General features: G+C 52.3%; 1 protein-coding gene across 1 annotated transcript; it reads left to right on the top strand.

Moving 5' to 3' along the window:
• Positions 1 to 289: 289 nt before the first annotated feature.
• On the top strand, positions 290 to 13,579 carry LOC117809886 (aggrecan core protein-like; the record flags this gene model as incomplete). Its single annotated transcript, XM_034679396.1, has 10 exons — positions 290 to 583; positions 674 to 772; positions 858 to 2,987; positions 4,963 to 5,040; positions 6,684 to 6,797; positions 8,157 to 8,315; positions 11,043 to 11,125; positions 11,695 to 11,839; positions 11,964 to 12,146; positions 13,375 to 13,579. Coding segments are annotated over 10 exons (3,344 nt in total), but the record flags the coding sequence as incomplete, so codon positions are not given.
• Positions 13,580 to 15,562: the final 1,983 nt, after the last annotated feature.

Below are 15,562 nucleotides of genomic sequence, written 5' to 3'. Positions count from 1 at the left end.
AGAGTGAAGATGTTTCTGCAAAAATCAAAGACTAACATGTTTTGAGAGTCCGTCCACTAAAACTATAAAGGGCTGAAAAGACTAACATGAGACTCAAACTAACAGACATTAACTCTAAAGACAAAGACTAAATCTAAAATATCCGCCAAAATGAACACTACCATGCAGGAGTATAAACGTGGTTAAGGATGGACACTGTGTGTTTTGAAAGGCAGGGCATGATGTATGAAGAGCCTGCAGACCAGTAAAGACCTCGATGTGGTGCTAACCTCTCTCTCCTGTTCCTCAGGTCAGGTTTTCTATGCGAGCTCTGCTGAGGGTTTCACCTTCCACGAGGCTGCGTCCAGCTGTCGTGAGCAGAGCGCCATGCTAGCGTCCACCGGAGAGCTCTACGCAGCGTGGAAGATGGGTCTGGACAGCTGCCATGCTGGCTGGCTGGCAGACGGAAGTGTCCGCTATCCCATCAACAGCCCCCGCGCTGCGTGCGGCGGTGGGAAATCAGGAGTTCACACTGTGTACGCTCACCCCAACCAGACAGGCTACCCTGATCCTGACACCAGATACCATGCGTACTGTTTCAGAGGTACACGCTCCACGTCTCTCTACAAAGACACAACGTGACGCTTTCTTCAACCCTCATTCCTCACTGTCTCTGATTGTTTGATTCTTTTAGTGGATATTCTTCTTATTGCCAATGAAACTGGACTGAACATCAGAGATATCCAGGAGGCCCTCCTGAACCAGACATCCCTGACTGATCTGTTGAGGCCTGGTGAATAAACAGATCTATTACTCGCTCTGACGTCTGCTCTGATTCAGAAAGCTTCGCGTGTCTGATTTCCTTTTTTGAATTTCAGCAGGTCCTTCCATCATCCCTCCCATCGCTGTGGACTCTTCAGGATCAGGATCAACAGACTCTGGGTCAGGATCGGCAGACTCTGGGTCAGGATCAGCAGACTCTGGGTCAGGATCGGCAGACTCTGGGTCTGGATCGGCAGACTCTGGGTCAGGATCGACAGACTCTGGGTCAGGATCGACAGACTCTGGGTCAGGATCAGCAGACTCTGGGTCAGGATCGGCAGACTCTGGGTCAGGATCGGCAGACTCTGGGTCAGGATCAGCAGACTCTGGGTCAGGATCGGCAGACTCTGGGTCAGGATCAGCAGACTCTGGGTCAGGATCAGCAGACTCTGGGTCAGGATCGGCAGACTCTGGGTCAGGATCAGCAGACTCTGGGTCAGGATCAGCAGACTCTGGGTCAGGATCTGCAGACTCTGGGTCAGGATCAGCAGACTCTGGGTCAGGATCAGCAGACTCTGGGTCAGGATCGGCAGACTCTGGGTCAGGATCAGCAGACTCTGGGTCAGGATCAGCAGACTCTGGGTCAGGATCAGCAGACTCTGGGTCAGGATCGGCAGACTCTGGGTCAGGATCAGCAGACTCTGGGTCAGGATCGGCAGACTCTGGGTCAGGATCAGCAGACTCTGGGTCAGGATCAGCAGACTCTGGGTCAGGATCGGCAGACTCTGGGTCAGGATCAGCAGACTCTGGGTCAGGATCGGCAGACCCTAGGTCAGGATCGGCAGACTCTGGGTCAGGCTCCATGTTTGGAGGTGCCTCTGGGAGTATCTCTGGAGACATGTCTGGTTTCGGAGAGGCGTCTGTTTCTGGTGACTGGTCTGGAGACTGGGCTGGCAGTGCGAGTGCGGGTCTGCCCAGTGAATCATCAGGTTCTAGAGGTACCTATGCTTTTGGATCTGGTCTTGAGGGAGGAGGATCTGGGATTACCCTTGTTTTCTCAGACACTGAAAACTCTGGGGAAGGCTCCAGTTCAGGAGGAACGCAGGAGGCTGGAGAAGGAAGCACAGAGATCCTCATCTTGCCTTCATTCGGAGCAGGCTCTAGGGTTCTGGGTGTAAGTGGGGATCCATCTGGACCTGGACAGTTCTCTGGTTACATCAACACCAAGGACTTTTCTGGGTTTAGTGGTTCCACATCAGGGTTCTCCTCTGGAAGTGCTGGTGGACAGTCTGGGGAACGCTCTGGGAGTGGTAACGCTCAGATCTTACTGATAGATGCTGAACTGATTGATGCATCTGAACCTGGAACCCACAAAGAGTTTGAGCTCGGTGGGGGTGTTCTGGCTTTTAGTGGCTCTGAGGACATTTCAGGATCTGGGACTCTCAGTGGGTCAGGTTCCAGGAGTGGTTCTGGATTCTCAGGTGTAACCTTTGTGGGGTCAGGGCTCACTGACCTCACGGTGTCCTCCTCTGGGGAGCAGGAGGCCTCTGGGTTTTTACTCTACAGCTCTGGACAGGGAAGTGGGGGGCATCCGTCTGGTTTTGGAAGCACAAGTTTCATCTCAGGATCTAGATCAGGAACATCTGGATCAGGAACATCTGGATCAGGAACATCTGGATCAGGAACATCCGGATCAGGAACATCCGGATCAGGAACATCTGGATCAGGAACATCTGGATCAGGAACATCTGGATCAGGAACATCTGGATCAGGAACATCTGGATCAGGAACATCTGGATCAGGAACATCTGGATCAGGGTCCTCGACCAGCGGAGAGGAAGGCACTGTCACTTTCTTGTCTGGGGATTTTACAGCCGATGGCTCCCGACACGCCGCTCCGTCTCTGGAGCTCGGAAGGGGGTCGGTGGATTACAGTGGAGGCAGCAGCAGCGGCTCCTTCTCTGGTGCGTCCTCAGCTGGCGGTGTTTCCTCAGGATCCACCTCTGGAGATCTTCATCAGGTGGTGCTGCCCTCTCCATCCAGCGAGTGGGCACTGACTGAGAGCACCACAGAACCTGAGGGAGCCCTCATCCAGGCTGAACCGTCACAGACCTCTGGTGGTTTGTTCAGTACTCCCAGCCCTGTGCTGGCCCCTGCAGGACTGGCTGCCCCTCGCAGCTACGTTGCAGTGACGCCAGCCTCTGTGCAGAGCCCAGGGGAGGATGGACCACGTGGTTCAGCAGACAGTAGGTTGAACTGTTCCCCTTTGTATGACAGTTTTGTTTCTGTGGTCTTTGGTTAGAAACAGATCCGTATTCTGTGTGGAGGAGGGCCGGAGTGTGGAGGTTCAGAAGGATCTCTTTGTTCAGACTTGACATGAGGGGGCAGTTTTAAGGGTCTGCATCAGCTTTGACACATTTATTAGGATACAGCTGAAACACGAGTGAAAGAGAAGGAAGTAATGTTCACACAGAGAGTCAGTGTGCTCTGATGTCTGTGCACTCATGGATCAGCTGAGAGAGAGAGAGTTTATGGAATGACACACAACCGCCATGAGCCCTGCAGCAAACACTGAGGATGAATACACTGACAGGGTCTCTGACGGCATCAGGTCAGCGCCACAATTCGTGAGCATAAAAACCATTATCAGCGTGCACTAAGACCACTCTCTACGTGCTCGTGGTCTCTCTGCGTGCTCGTGGTCTCTCTGCGTGCTCCTGGTCTCTCTCTACACGCTCGCGGTCTCTCTCTGCGTGCTCGTGGTCTCTCTGCGTGCTCCTGGTCTCTCTCTAGACGCTCGTGGTCTCTCTGCGTGCTCGTGGTCTCTCTGCGTGCTCCTGGTCTCTCTCTACACGCTCGCGGTCTCTCTCTGCGTGCTCGTGGTCTCTCTGCGTGCTCCTGGTCTCTCTCTAGACGCTCGTGGTCTCTCTGCGTGCGCGTGGTCTCTCTGCGTGCTCACGGTCTCTCTCTAGACGCTCGTGGTCTCTCTGCGTGCGCGTGGTCTCTCTCTGCATGCTCGTGGTCTCTCTGTATGCTCGTGGTCTCTCTCTGCGTGCTCGTGGTCTCTCTCTACACGCTCGTGGTCTCTCTGCATGCTCGTGGTCTCTCTCTGCATGCTCGTGGTCTCTCTCTACACGCTCGTGGTCTCTCTGCATGCTTGTGGTCTCTCTGTGCGTGCTCGTGGTCTCTCTCTGCATGCTTGTGGTCTCTCTGCATGCTCGTGGTCTCTCTCTGCGTGCTTGTGGTCTCTCTCTGCATGCTTGTGGTCTCCCTGCGTGCTCGTGGTCTCTCTCTGCATGCTCGTGGTCTCTCTGAATGCTCGTGGTCTCTCTCTGCGTGCTCGTGGTCTCTCTGCATGCTTGTGGTCTCTCTGCGTGCTCGTGGTCTCTCTCTGCGTGCTCGTGGTCTCTCTCTGCGTGCTCGTGGTCTCTCTCTGCGTGCTCGCGGCCTCTCTCTGCGTGCTCGTGGTCTCTCTCTGCATGCTTGTGGTCTCTCTGCATGCTCGTGGTCTCTCTCTGCGTGCTTGCGGTCTCTCTTTACATACTCGTGGTCTCTCTCTAGACGCTTGTGGTCTCTCTGCGTGCTTGTGGTCTCTCTCTGCGTGCTCGTGGTCTCTCTTTACATACTCGTGGTCTCTCTCTGCATGCTTGTGGTCTCCCTGCGTGCTCGTGGTCTCTCTCTGCATGCTTGTGGTCTCTCTCTGCATGTTCGTGGTCTCTCTCTGCGTGCTCGTGGTCTCTCTCTGCATGTTCGTGGTCTCTCTCTGCGTGCTCGTGGTCTCTCTGCATGCAGGTTGTCTCTCTCTAGACGCTTGTGGTCTCTCTGAATGCTCGTGGTCTCTCTCTGCGTGCTCGTGGTCTCTCTCTGCATGCTCGTGGTCTCTCTCTGCGTGCTCGTGGTCTCTCTCTGCGTGTTCGTGGTCTCTCTCTGCATGCTCGTGGTCTCTCTCTGCATGCTCGTGGTCTCTCTCTGCGTGCTCGTGGTCTCTCTCTGCGTGCTCGTGGTCTCTCTCTGCATGCTCGTGGTCTCTCTCTGCGTGCTCGTGGTCTCTCTCTGCGTGCTCTGGGGGTTTATATCTGCTGTAAAGACATTTGAACAGAGGGCTCTTTAGGGACTAACCCCCTGGTGGTCACTCCAAGGACTGCAGTTTTGGGGACTTCAGTGTCGGCTCTCTTCTTTAGCCCAGGAGGTAATCACTAACCAGTGTACCTGTGCTTCTAGGTGGTTTCAGCCCCTGTGCACCTGACCCATGTGGAAACTCTTCCTGCTCGGTAGAGGGAGGGGTTGCTCTCTGCCACGGTAAGTCATGGCGGCCATCTTTGAATCCTCTGGTTGTCTCTGATTGACGGCTGGTTTGGTTTCTCTGTCCGTGTGTTGTTGAGGAGTTGTGCATGTTGTTTCTGAATCAGTGTTTGTGGTGGATCAGTATATGTCCTCTCTCCTTGCTCATCTGTGTGGCTGATCGTGAAGACGCTTGTCTTTTGTAATATGTGGATCACACAGGTGATCATGTCTTCAGCCTGTAGGTTGTCTTTGGTTAGACCTCCTCTCTGCTGTGTGCATGCTGAACTCATCGTACGTCTGCGCTCACCCCGCTGGAGATCTGATGCTGGTCTTCTGCTGCAACTCAATACTGATTCCGACGTGGACTTACTGCAGACACTGAAGTCCCTCCCTGCCCCTGGGGACACGATCTGCCCCTTGGGACACGATCTGCCCCTGGGGACACAATCTGCCCCTTGGGACACGATCTGCCCCTGGGGACACGATCTGCCCCTGGGGACACGATCTGCCCCTGGGGACACAATCTGCCCCTTGGGACACGATCTGCCCCTTGGGACACGATCTGCCCCTTGGGACACGATCTGCCCCTTGGGACACGATCCACCCCTGGGGACACGATCCACCCCTGGGAACACAACCCTAACCCTGGGGACACAACCCTAACCCTGGGGACACGATCTGCCCCTGGAGACACGATCTGCCCCTTGGGACACGATCTGCCCCTTGGGACACGATCTGCCCCTGGAGACACGATCTGCCCCTTGGGACACGATCTGCCCCTTGGGACACGATCTGCCCCTTGGGACACGATCTGCCCCTTGGGACACGATCTGCCCCTTGGGACACGATCTGCCCCTTGGGACACGATCCACCCCTGGGGACACGATCCACCCCTGGGGACACGATCCGCCCCTGGGGACACGATCTGCCCCTGGAGACACGATCTGCCCCTGGAGACACGATCTGCCCCTTGGGACACGATCTGCCCCTTGGGACACGATCTGCCCCTGGAGACACGATCTGCCCCTTGGGACACGATCTGCCCCTTGGGACACGATCTGCTCCTGGGGACACGATCTGCCCCTGGGGACACGATCTGCCCCTTGGGACACGATCTGCCCCTGGGGACACGATCTGCCCCTGGAAGACATGATCTGCCCCTGGAAGACATGATCTGCCCCTGGGGACACGATCTGCCCCTGGGGACACGATCTGCCCCTGGGGACATGATCTGCCCCTTGGGACACGATCTGCCCCTGGAGACACGATCTGCCCCTTGGGACACGATCTGCCCCTTGGGACACGATCTGCCCCTGGGGACACGATCTGCCCCTGGGGACACGATCCGCCCCTTGGGACACGATCTGCCCCTTGGGACACGATCCGCCCCTGGGGACACGATCCGCCCCTTGGGACACGATCTGCCCCTGGGGACACGATCTGCCCCTGGGGACACGATCTGCCAGTGTAGCTAGATGAGCAGGGGAGGGACATGAGTGGTCTTGTCCTGTCGACAGACTGACTCAGTGTTCAGCAGTAAGTCAGTTAGATTCAATGGTTGCAGCAATGACAGCAGATCCACTAACCCCTCAGTCTTGCCTTGCTGCCCCCCCACCCTTGGCTGAAACAGTAGTGTCACCCGCCCCCCTTTCTTGCAGAGGCAGATGTGTGCCACCCCAACCCGTGTGCCAACGGAGCCACCTGTGTGGAGAGCGCAGACTCTTATACATGCTTTTGCCTGCCGAGCTACGGAGGGGACCGCTGTGAGACCGGTACGCATCCGCTTCACTCACTGATACTAACACCGGGCTGAACGGGGAACTCCAAGACCATGACCTGAAGCCTCAGAGCTCCCAGACCATGACGTGAAGCCTCAGAGCTCCGAGGCTTCACGTCATGGTCTGGGAGCTCTGAGGCTTCAGGTCATGGTCTTGGAGCTCTGAGGCTTCAGGTCATGGTCTTGGAGCTCCCTGTGGCTCTGTAGAAACAGAGACATACAGCTGAGTGTCTCATTGGGCGCTGGCTCACATGAGAGCAGCAGGACCAGGGTTAGTTCACCACAATGACATCCAAACATGTTCTTGATTCTGGTCTGGTCGTAGAGCCTTGCAGGGCCACTTGGGGGAGTATGGAAGTGGACTCTTCTGGTCCACATGGGTTTTGTGGACTGAAGGACTTCAGTCATTTGGGGGGACTACAGGAATATAGAAATGCCCCATTTGTCTCTCTCCGACCAAAGGGAGAGCTGTGTCCTCGTTCTCAGCACCAAATCATCAAGTCCTCAGTGGATGCTGGTCTCTGGAGTTCCCCTTTGTCCCTGATTGTATTTTAAGGTCCAGTCCAGCAGAGGAGAGAGGCCTCAGTAATATCTGCCTTCTGCAGCTGGTTCTGTTGACTCCTTCGGGCTGGACCTTCAGCAGAGGAGAGCAGGTCCCTCTGGATCTTGCTCCAGAGTGAGGTTAAAGTAGAGACCTGCAGGGACCAAAGAGGGAGAGAGTTTCCTCTGCAGGGTTTCTGAAGCTCAGGTGAGGGGGGATGGGGGGTCAGATAGAGACCTTAATCCTTCACAATGAAAGGAGTTTAAGTGGTCACAGAATCTGATAAGAGTCCATCCAGGAGCCTCCCTTTGGAGCCTGCTGTGGGAAGTCCTAGTTGACCCAGAGCTCTCTGCAGTCCTCAGCTGGTCTGGTATAATGATCTCATGTTTGAATGGTAATGGTTTCAGGCTCCTTGTGGCTCCAGCTGGTCTTAAGAAGGAGTTCTCATCCTTCCACAGAACAGACACCTGAGCAAAGTTCCCGTTTAAAAGAAGGTCTTTAGGTCCTCTGAGTTCACCTGCACAGATCCCAGGGTTCAGAGTGACAGGTGTGCTGACTCAGCCGGTCTCAGAGGGACAAATGAAAACCTGTTGGACTGTCATTGAGGTGAAATGAATGAATGGTCCCTTTGAGGGTCACAGAGACAAATCTAGGAAACTGGACCGGGCTCCTCCGGCTGAGCTCAGAGTCTCCCTCCTGTGTTTGGAGCTTTGTGTCGGTTTGTCCTCAGAGACGTCTCAGGGCCCTGAAGACTGGATCCAAAGGGTACTGAGCGGATCCTCAGAGTCTTAACTGTGCTGGTGTTTGGAGCAGATGAGCAGCTGTGTGAGGACGGATGGACCAAGTTCCAGGGGAGCTGCTACCTGCACCCTGAGGACCGCGAGACCTGGGTCCACGCAGAGCAGCACTGCAGAGACCTGAATGCACACCTGGTCAGCATCATCACACCTGAGGAGCAGCACTTCCTTAATGGTGTGTGTGTGTGTGTGTGTGTGTGTGTGTGTGTGTGTGTGTGTGTGTGCAGTGTGTGTGTGTTTGTGTGTGTGTGTGTGTGTGTGTGTGTGTGTAGTGTGTGTGTGTGTGTGTGTGTGTGTGTGCAGTGTGTGTGTGTGTGTGTGCAGTGTGTGTGTGTTTGTGTGTGTGTGTGTGTGTGTGTGTGTGTGTGTGTGTGTGTGTGTGTGTGTGCAGTGTGTGTGTGCAGTGTGTGTAGTGTGTGTGTGTTTGTAGTGTGTAGTGTGTGTGTAGTGTGTAGTGTGTGTGTGTAGTGTGTAGTGTGTGTAGTGTTTGAAGTGTGTGTAGTGTGTGTGTGTGTGCAGTGTGTGTAGTGTATATGTAGTATGTAGTGTGTAGTGTTTGAATTGTGTGTGTGTGTAGTGTGTGTGTAGTGTGTGTGTGTGTAGTGTGTGTGTGTGTAGTGTGTGTAGTGTGTGTGTGTAGTGTGTAGTGTGTGTAGTGTGTAGTGTGTGTAGTGTGTGTGCATGTAGTGTGTGTGTAGTGTGTGTGTGTAGTGTGTTTAGTGTGTAGTGTGTGTGTGTGTAGTGTGTGTGTAGTGTGTGTGTAGTGTGTGTATGTGTGTGTGTGTGTAGTGTGTGTGTGTAGTGTGTGTAGTGTGTGTGTGTGTAGTGTGTGGGTGTGTAGTGTGTGTAGTGTGTGTGTGTAGTGTCTGTGTAGTGTGTGTGTGTAGTGTGTGTGTAGTGTGTAGTGTGTGTAGTGTGTAGTGTGTGTAGTGTGTGTGCATGTAGTGTGTGTGTAGTGTGTGTGTGTAGTGTGTTTAGTGTGTAGTGTGTGTGTGTAGTGTGTGTGTAGTGTGTGTGTAGTGTGTGTAGTGTGTGTGTAGTGTGTGTGTAGTGTGTGTGTGTGTGTAGTGTGTGTGTAGTGTGTGTGTGTGTAGTGTGTGTGTGTGTAGTGTGTGTAGTGTGTGTGTGTAGTGTCTGTGTAGTGTGTGTGTGTAGTGTGTGTGTAGTGTGTAGTGTGTGTAGTGTGTAGTGTGTGTAGTGTGTGTGCATGTAGTGTGTGTGTAGTGTGTGTGTGTAGTGTGTTTAGTGTGTAGTGTGTGTGTGTGTAGTGTGTGTGTAGTGTGTGTGTAGTGTGTGTAGTGTGTGTGTAGTGTGTGTGTAGTGTGTGTGTGTGTGTAGTGTGTGTAGTGTGTGTGTAGTGTGTGTAGTGTGTGTAGTGTGTGTGTAGTGTGTAGTGTGTGTAGTGTGTGTGTAGTGTGTGTGTGTAGTGTGTTCAGTGTGTAGTGTGTTCAGTGTGTAGTGTGTGTAGTGTTTGAAGTGTGTGTGTGTGTAGTGTGTGTGTAGTGTGTATAGTGTGTAGTGTGTGTGTGTAGTGTGTAGTGTGTGTGTAGTGTGTGTGTGTAGTGTGTAGTGTGTGTGTGTGTAGTGTGTGTGTTTGTAGTGTGTAGTGTGTGTGTCTGTGTGTGTAGTGTGTGTGTTTGTAGTATGTAGTGTGTGTGTAGTGTGTGTGTAGTGTGTAGTGTGTGTAGTGTGTGTGCATGTAGTGTGTGTGTAGTGTGTGTGTGTAGTGTGTTTAGTGTGTAGTGTGTGTGTGTAGTGTGTAGTGTGTTCAGTGTGTAGTGTGTGTAGTGTTTGAAGTGTGTGTGTGTGTAGTGTGTGTGTAGTGTGTGTGTGTAGTGTGTATAGTGTGTAGTGTGTGTGTGTAGTGTGTGTGTAGTGTGTGTGTGTAGTTTGTAGTGTGTGTGTTTGTAGTGTGTAGTGTGTGTGTGTGTGTAGTGTGTGTGTCTGTGTGTGTAGTGTGTGTGTTTGTAGTATGTAGTGTGTGTGTAGTGTGTAGTGTGTAGTGTGTGTGTAGTGTGTAGTGTGTGTAGTGTTTGAAGTGTGTGTGTGTGTAGTGTGTGTGTAGTGTGTAGAGTGTGTTTTTGTAGTGTATGTGCAGTGTTTAGGGTGTGTGTGTAGTGTGTAGTGTGTGTAGTGTTTGTAGTGTGTGTGTAGTGTTTAGAGTGTGTGTGTGTGTGTGTGTAGTGTGTGTGTAGTGTGTAGAGTGTGTGTTTGTAGTGTATGTGTAGTGTTTGGAGTGTGTGTGTAGTGTGTAGTGTGTGTAGTGTTTGTAGTGTGTGTGTAGTGTTTAGAGTGTGTGTGTGTGTGTGTAGTGTGTGTGTAGTGTTTAGAGTGTGTGTCTGTAGTGTGTGTGTAGTGTGTAGAGTGTGTGTGTAGTGTGTGTGTGTAGTGTTTAGAGTGTGTGTGTAGTGTGTAGTGAGTGTAGTGTTTGTAGTGTGTGTGTAGTGTTTAGAGTGTGTGTTTGTAGTGTGTGTGTAGTGTTTCGAGTGTGTGTCTGTAGTGTGTGTGTAGTGTGTAGTGTGTAGTGTGTAGTGTGTAGTGTTTGAAGTGTGTGTGTGTGTGTGTGTAGTGTGTAGTGTGTAGTGTGTGTGTAGTGTGTAGTGTGTAGTGTGTAGTGTGTGTGTAGTGTGTAGTGTGTAGTGTGTAGTGTGTGTGTAGTGTGTAGTGTGTAGTGTGTAGTGTGTAGTGTTTGAAGTGTGTAGTGTGTGTGTAGTGTTTAGAGTGTGTGTTTGTAGTGTGTGTGTAGTGTTTAGAGTGTGTGTCTGTAGTGTGTGTGTAGTGTGTAGTGTGTAGTGTATAGTGTTTGAAGTGTGTGTGTAGTGTGTGTGTAGTGTGTGTAGTGTTTGAAGTGTGTGTGTGTGTGTGTGTAGTGTGTGTGTTCTCACTCGGTCCCCTCTCTCAGCTCAGGTTCAGGAGTATCAGTGGATCGGTCTGAATGATAAGACGATGGAAGGAGACTTCAGCTGGACTGACGGGACTCCTCTGGTCAGTGCAGATCTCTCCTTGTCTCCTTGTCTCCTTGTCTCCTTGTCTCCTTGTCTCCTTCCCTCACTGTGTCTCTTTGTTTATCCTATACCTCCTCTCCTTTTTCTCTCCTTTATCCTTCTTTTAGTTTGACTTTCATCTGATGTCAGTTTCAGTGTGTTCCTACTGATCCATATTAATAAGTCTTCATTCCTCCTCCTCCTCCTGCTCCTGCTCCTCTTCCTCCTCCTCATCTTCTTCCTCTTCCTCCTCCTCCTCCTCCTCCTCCTCTTCCTCCTCATCTTCCTCCTCTTCCTCCTCCTCCTCCTCTTCCTCCTCATCTTCCTCATCTTCCTCCTCTTCCTCCTCCTCCTCCTCCTCCTCCTGCTCCTCCTCTTCCTCCTCCTCCTCCTCCTCCTCCTCCTCCTCTTCCTCCTCCTCCTCCTCCTCCTCCTCCTCCTCCTCCTCCTCCTCTTCCTCCTCCTCCTCCTCCTCCTCCTCCTGCTCCTCCTCCTCCTTCTGCTCCTCCTCCTCCTCCTTCTGCTCCTCCTCCTCCTCCTTCTGCTCCTCCTCCTCCTCCTGCTCTTCAGACCTATGAGAACTGGAAGTCTAACCAGCCTGACAGTGCCTCAGACTCTGGTGAGGACTGCGTGGTGATGATGCGGCAGGAGGCGGGGCTTTGGAACGACGTGCCCTGTGACTATCACCTCCCCTTTACCTGCAAGAAAGGCCCAGGTATGTAGAGACGTCCCACCTGCTCCTCCCAGTGATTGGACGCCCGGTTTGTTTTGTAGATGAAGTCTTTTCGGGGTTATTAGACTCAGGCTCATGGTCTGATGCCCTCTGCCTCTGTCCTCAGTTTGGTGCGGCGCCCCCCCACAGGTAGAAAACGCCCACATGTTTGGCTCAAGGAGGGAGGAGTATCCTGTCAACTCCATCATCAGGTTTCAGTGTGACCCCGGCTTCAGACAGCGCCACCTGCCTGTGGTCCGCTGTAAAGCAGACGGACTGTGGGAGAGACCTCAGGTGGAATGCACTGATGGTGAGTTCACTGTTCACGGGTAACTACCAGGGGTACATCTCGCTCGGTTGGAGGTGAAGCTTTCAGCAGAGCGTCTGCTTCACCACCAGAGGAGCATCCGGCTCCCCTGGTGGTGACAGAGAAATGATCCATTCAGACCGGAACTGTTTCATGAACCAGGCTGTAAACATGTTTCTTTAAAGGTGACATATCCTGCAGAATGGACTCTTTAATGGTCCTCTCCCTGAAATCTGTGTCCCTGTCTACAAACCCCCTGAAAAGTCAAAGACTCCATTCTGCCCCTGTTCTGATTTCTCCACCTTTCTGTAAATGTGTGCTGAAACCAGCCGTTTCAGTTTTCAGTGTTTTTCATACGTCACAACGCCATCCGGTCTGTAACAGGAAGTCAGAGCTCGGAGCTTGTTCAGCCCATAGACTGTATAAAATACAACTCAACCCCTCCTCCGTTTTTCATTCCCTGCACACATGTGTGCTAACAAGGAGCTTAGGAGGGAGGCATGCTAGTTGTAGGCTGTCTTAATAAACACAAAGGTCGCTTTGACTCCCCACGTCTGCAGATTTGAAGATCTAGTGGAGGATTTTTAGTTTTCATGGAAAAGTGCTAGCGCTAGTTAGCATAGCCACATAGCTACATGTTGGTAGCTGTGTACCAAGACACACGTCGACATGCTGACAAATAAAACAACAAGAAACACTAAATCTGTGACCAATGGTTCAGAAAGGTCCTGCTGCAGGCGCCTCTCCGTCAGGATCAGATTCTGGATCAGATTCAGAGGGTTGAAGTAACGCGGGTCTGTGAGCAGCCGTGTATATTCAGCCAACATGTAAACATTAGATCAACGTGCTGGACAGCCGAGGAGGCCACACCCACTTCCTGAGGGGGCGTGGTCAGAGGGAAAACAGCCTGTTCTGAGCAGGGCTTAAGAAGAGGGTTTACAGGCAGACCAGAATCTGATTTCAAAGTGTTTTTTTGAGCATAAACTTTAAAGACATGTTTTGGGGACCTCTTAGACCAATATATGTTGATGAAAAACAACATGATATGTTACCTTTAAAGGCTCTTTGAATGGGTGTATGTGGTTTCCTGTGTTTCTGCAGCAGCCTCTGGTGGACGCTCGAGGAACTGCAGTTTGTAACTCTTCAGCATGGGCTTCATATTTCAGGAATGGAGGTTTCCACTCAGTGAGAAGAGGTGAGCTCATGTCTGACTCTTCTCGTCTCTCTGCAGTGAAATCCAGAAGAAGAAGCGAGCGGAGGAGAGACGCAGAAGGGGAGGAGCTCCAGTGAGGAGGGCGGACACAAGGTCATTATTTAAAGGAACAGATGGACTGTCCGTGTGACGAAGAGGATTTCAGGGTGTTCTATCATGTTTGTCCAATATATTTGATGTTTGGTAACTTCATGCTCTGAGTTGATTTGATGTGTGTTGTGTAATAAAGTATTGATTGTATGTTCTGTGAGTTTCATGAAGGTTCTGTGTCAGGGTTTCTGCCTGGGTTAGAGAGACGAATCTTCTCTTCTTCATTCTGAATGATTGTACAATCAGCGGACGGTAAAGTCCAGCATGCTGCCCCTGGCTTCTCTCCATCTCTCTGCCACTGACGTGGAGCACAACGTTACTGCACCCTGTGATGGGAGCACATCAGACCTGCTGCAGCTTCAGATCCTACAAGGGCGGCAGACAGAGGCTGCATCTCAAGCTCTAAACTTCAGTCTCCTCTCTCCTCCGCCCAACAGGAAGTAGATACTGACCCGCCATATTAACACACTCCTCCTGCTTCAGTAACACACACCTGCTCCTCCTGGTTCACTAACACACACCTGCTCCTCCTGGTTCACTAACACACACCTGCTCCTCCTGGTTCACTAACACACACCTGCTCCTCCTGCTTCACTAACACACACCTGCTCCTCCTGGTTCACTAACACACACCTGCTCCTCCTGCTTTACTAACACACACCTGCTCCTCCTGGTTCACTAACACACACCTGCTCCTCCTGCTTCACTAACACACACCTGCTCCTCCTGCTTACTAACACACACCTGCTCCTCCTGCTTCACTAACACACACCTGCTCCTCCTGCTTCACTAACACACACCTGCTCCTCCTGCTTCACTAACACACACCTGTTCCTCCTGCTTCACTAACACACACCTGCTCCTCCTGGTTCACTAACACACACCTGCTCCTCCTGCTTCACTAACACACACCTGCTCCTCCTGGTTCACTAACACACACCTGCTCCTCCTGGTTCACTAACACACACCTGCTCCTCCTGCTTCACTAACACACACCTGCTCCTCCTGGTTCACTAACACACACCTGCTCCTCCTGCTTCACTAACACACACCTGCTCCTCCTGGTTCAGTAACACACACCTGCTCCTCCTGCTTCACTAACACACACCTGCTCCTCCTGCTTCACTAACACACACCTGCTCCTCCTGGTTCACTAACACACACCTGCTCCTCCTGGTTCACTAACACACACCTGCTCCTCCTGCTTCACTAACACATACCTGCTCCTCCTGGTTCACTAACACACACCTGCTCCTCCTGCTTCAGTAACACACACCTGCTCCTCCTGCTTCACTAACACACACCTGCTCCTCCTGCTTCGCAAACACACACCTGCTCCTCCTGGTTCACTAACACACACCTGCTCCTCCTGCTTCACTAACACACACCTGCTCCTCCTGCTTCACTAACACACACCTGCTCCTCCTGCTTCAGTAACACACACCTGCTCCTCCTGTTCACTAACACACACCTGCTCCTCCTGCTTCACTAACACACACCTGCTCCTCCTGCTTCACTAACACACACCTGCTCCTCCTTGTTCACTAACACCCCACCTGCTTCCTCCTGGCTGCTTCCTAAACACACACAATGCCCTCCTGGTTCCTAACACACACCTCCTCCCCCTGGTTCACTAACACACACCTTCTCCTCCTGCTTCACAACAAACACCTGCTCCTCCTTCTTCACTAACACACACCCTGCTCCTCCTGCTTTCACTAACACACACCTGCTCTCCTTCTCGTAAAACAACACCTGCTGCCTCCTGCTTCATACACCAGTCCTGCCCTCTGCTTCACTAACACACCCTGCTTCCTCCTGCTTCATACACACACCTGCTCCCCTTCCCCGGGGTTCACTACACACCCTGCTCCTGTGCTCCTCCTGCTTCACTAACACACCCGCTCCTCCTGCTTCACTAACACACCCTGCTTCCGCCTGCTTCAACTAACACACACCTGCTCCTCCTCCTGCTTCAGTAACACACACCGGCTCCGCCTGCTCAACTAACAAACACCTGCTCCTCCTGCTTCACTACACACACCTGCTCCTCCTGCTTCACTAACCCACACCTGCTCCTCCGGTTAACTAACACACACCTTCTCCTCCTTCTTCA

The sequence above is a fragment of the Notolabrus celidotus genome, unplaced genomic scaffold, assembly GCF_009762535.1.
Source record: "Notolabrus celidotus isolate fNotCel1 unplaced genomic scaffold, fNotCel1.pri scaffold_520_arrow_ctg1, whole genome shotgun sequence".
In the NCBI taxonomy this organism is placed as follows: Eukaryota; Metazoa; Chordata; class Actinopteri; order Labriformes; family Labridae; genus Notolabrus; species Notolabrus celidotus.
The sequence above is the reverse complement of the archived record's forward strand: the minus strand, read 5'-3'. Positions and strand labels throughout refer to the sequence as shown.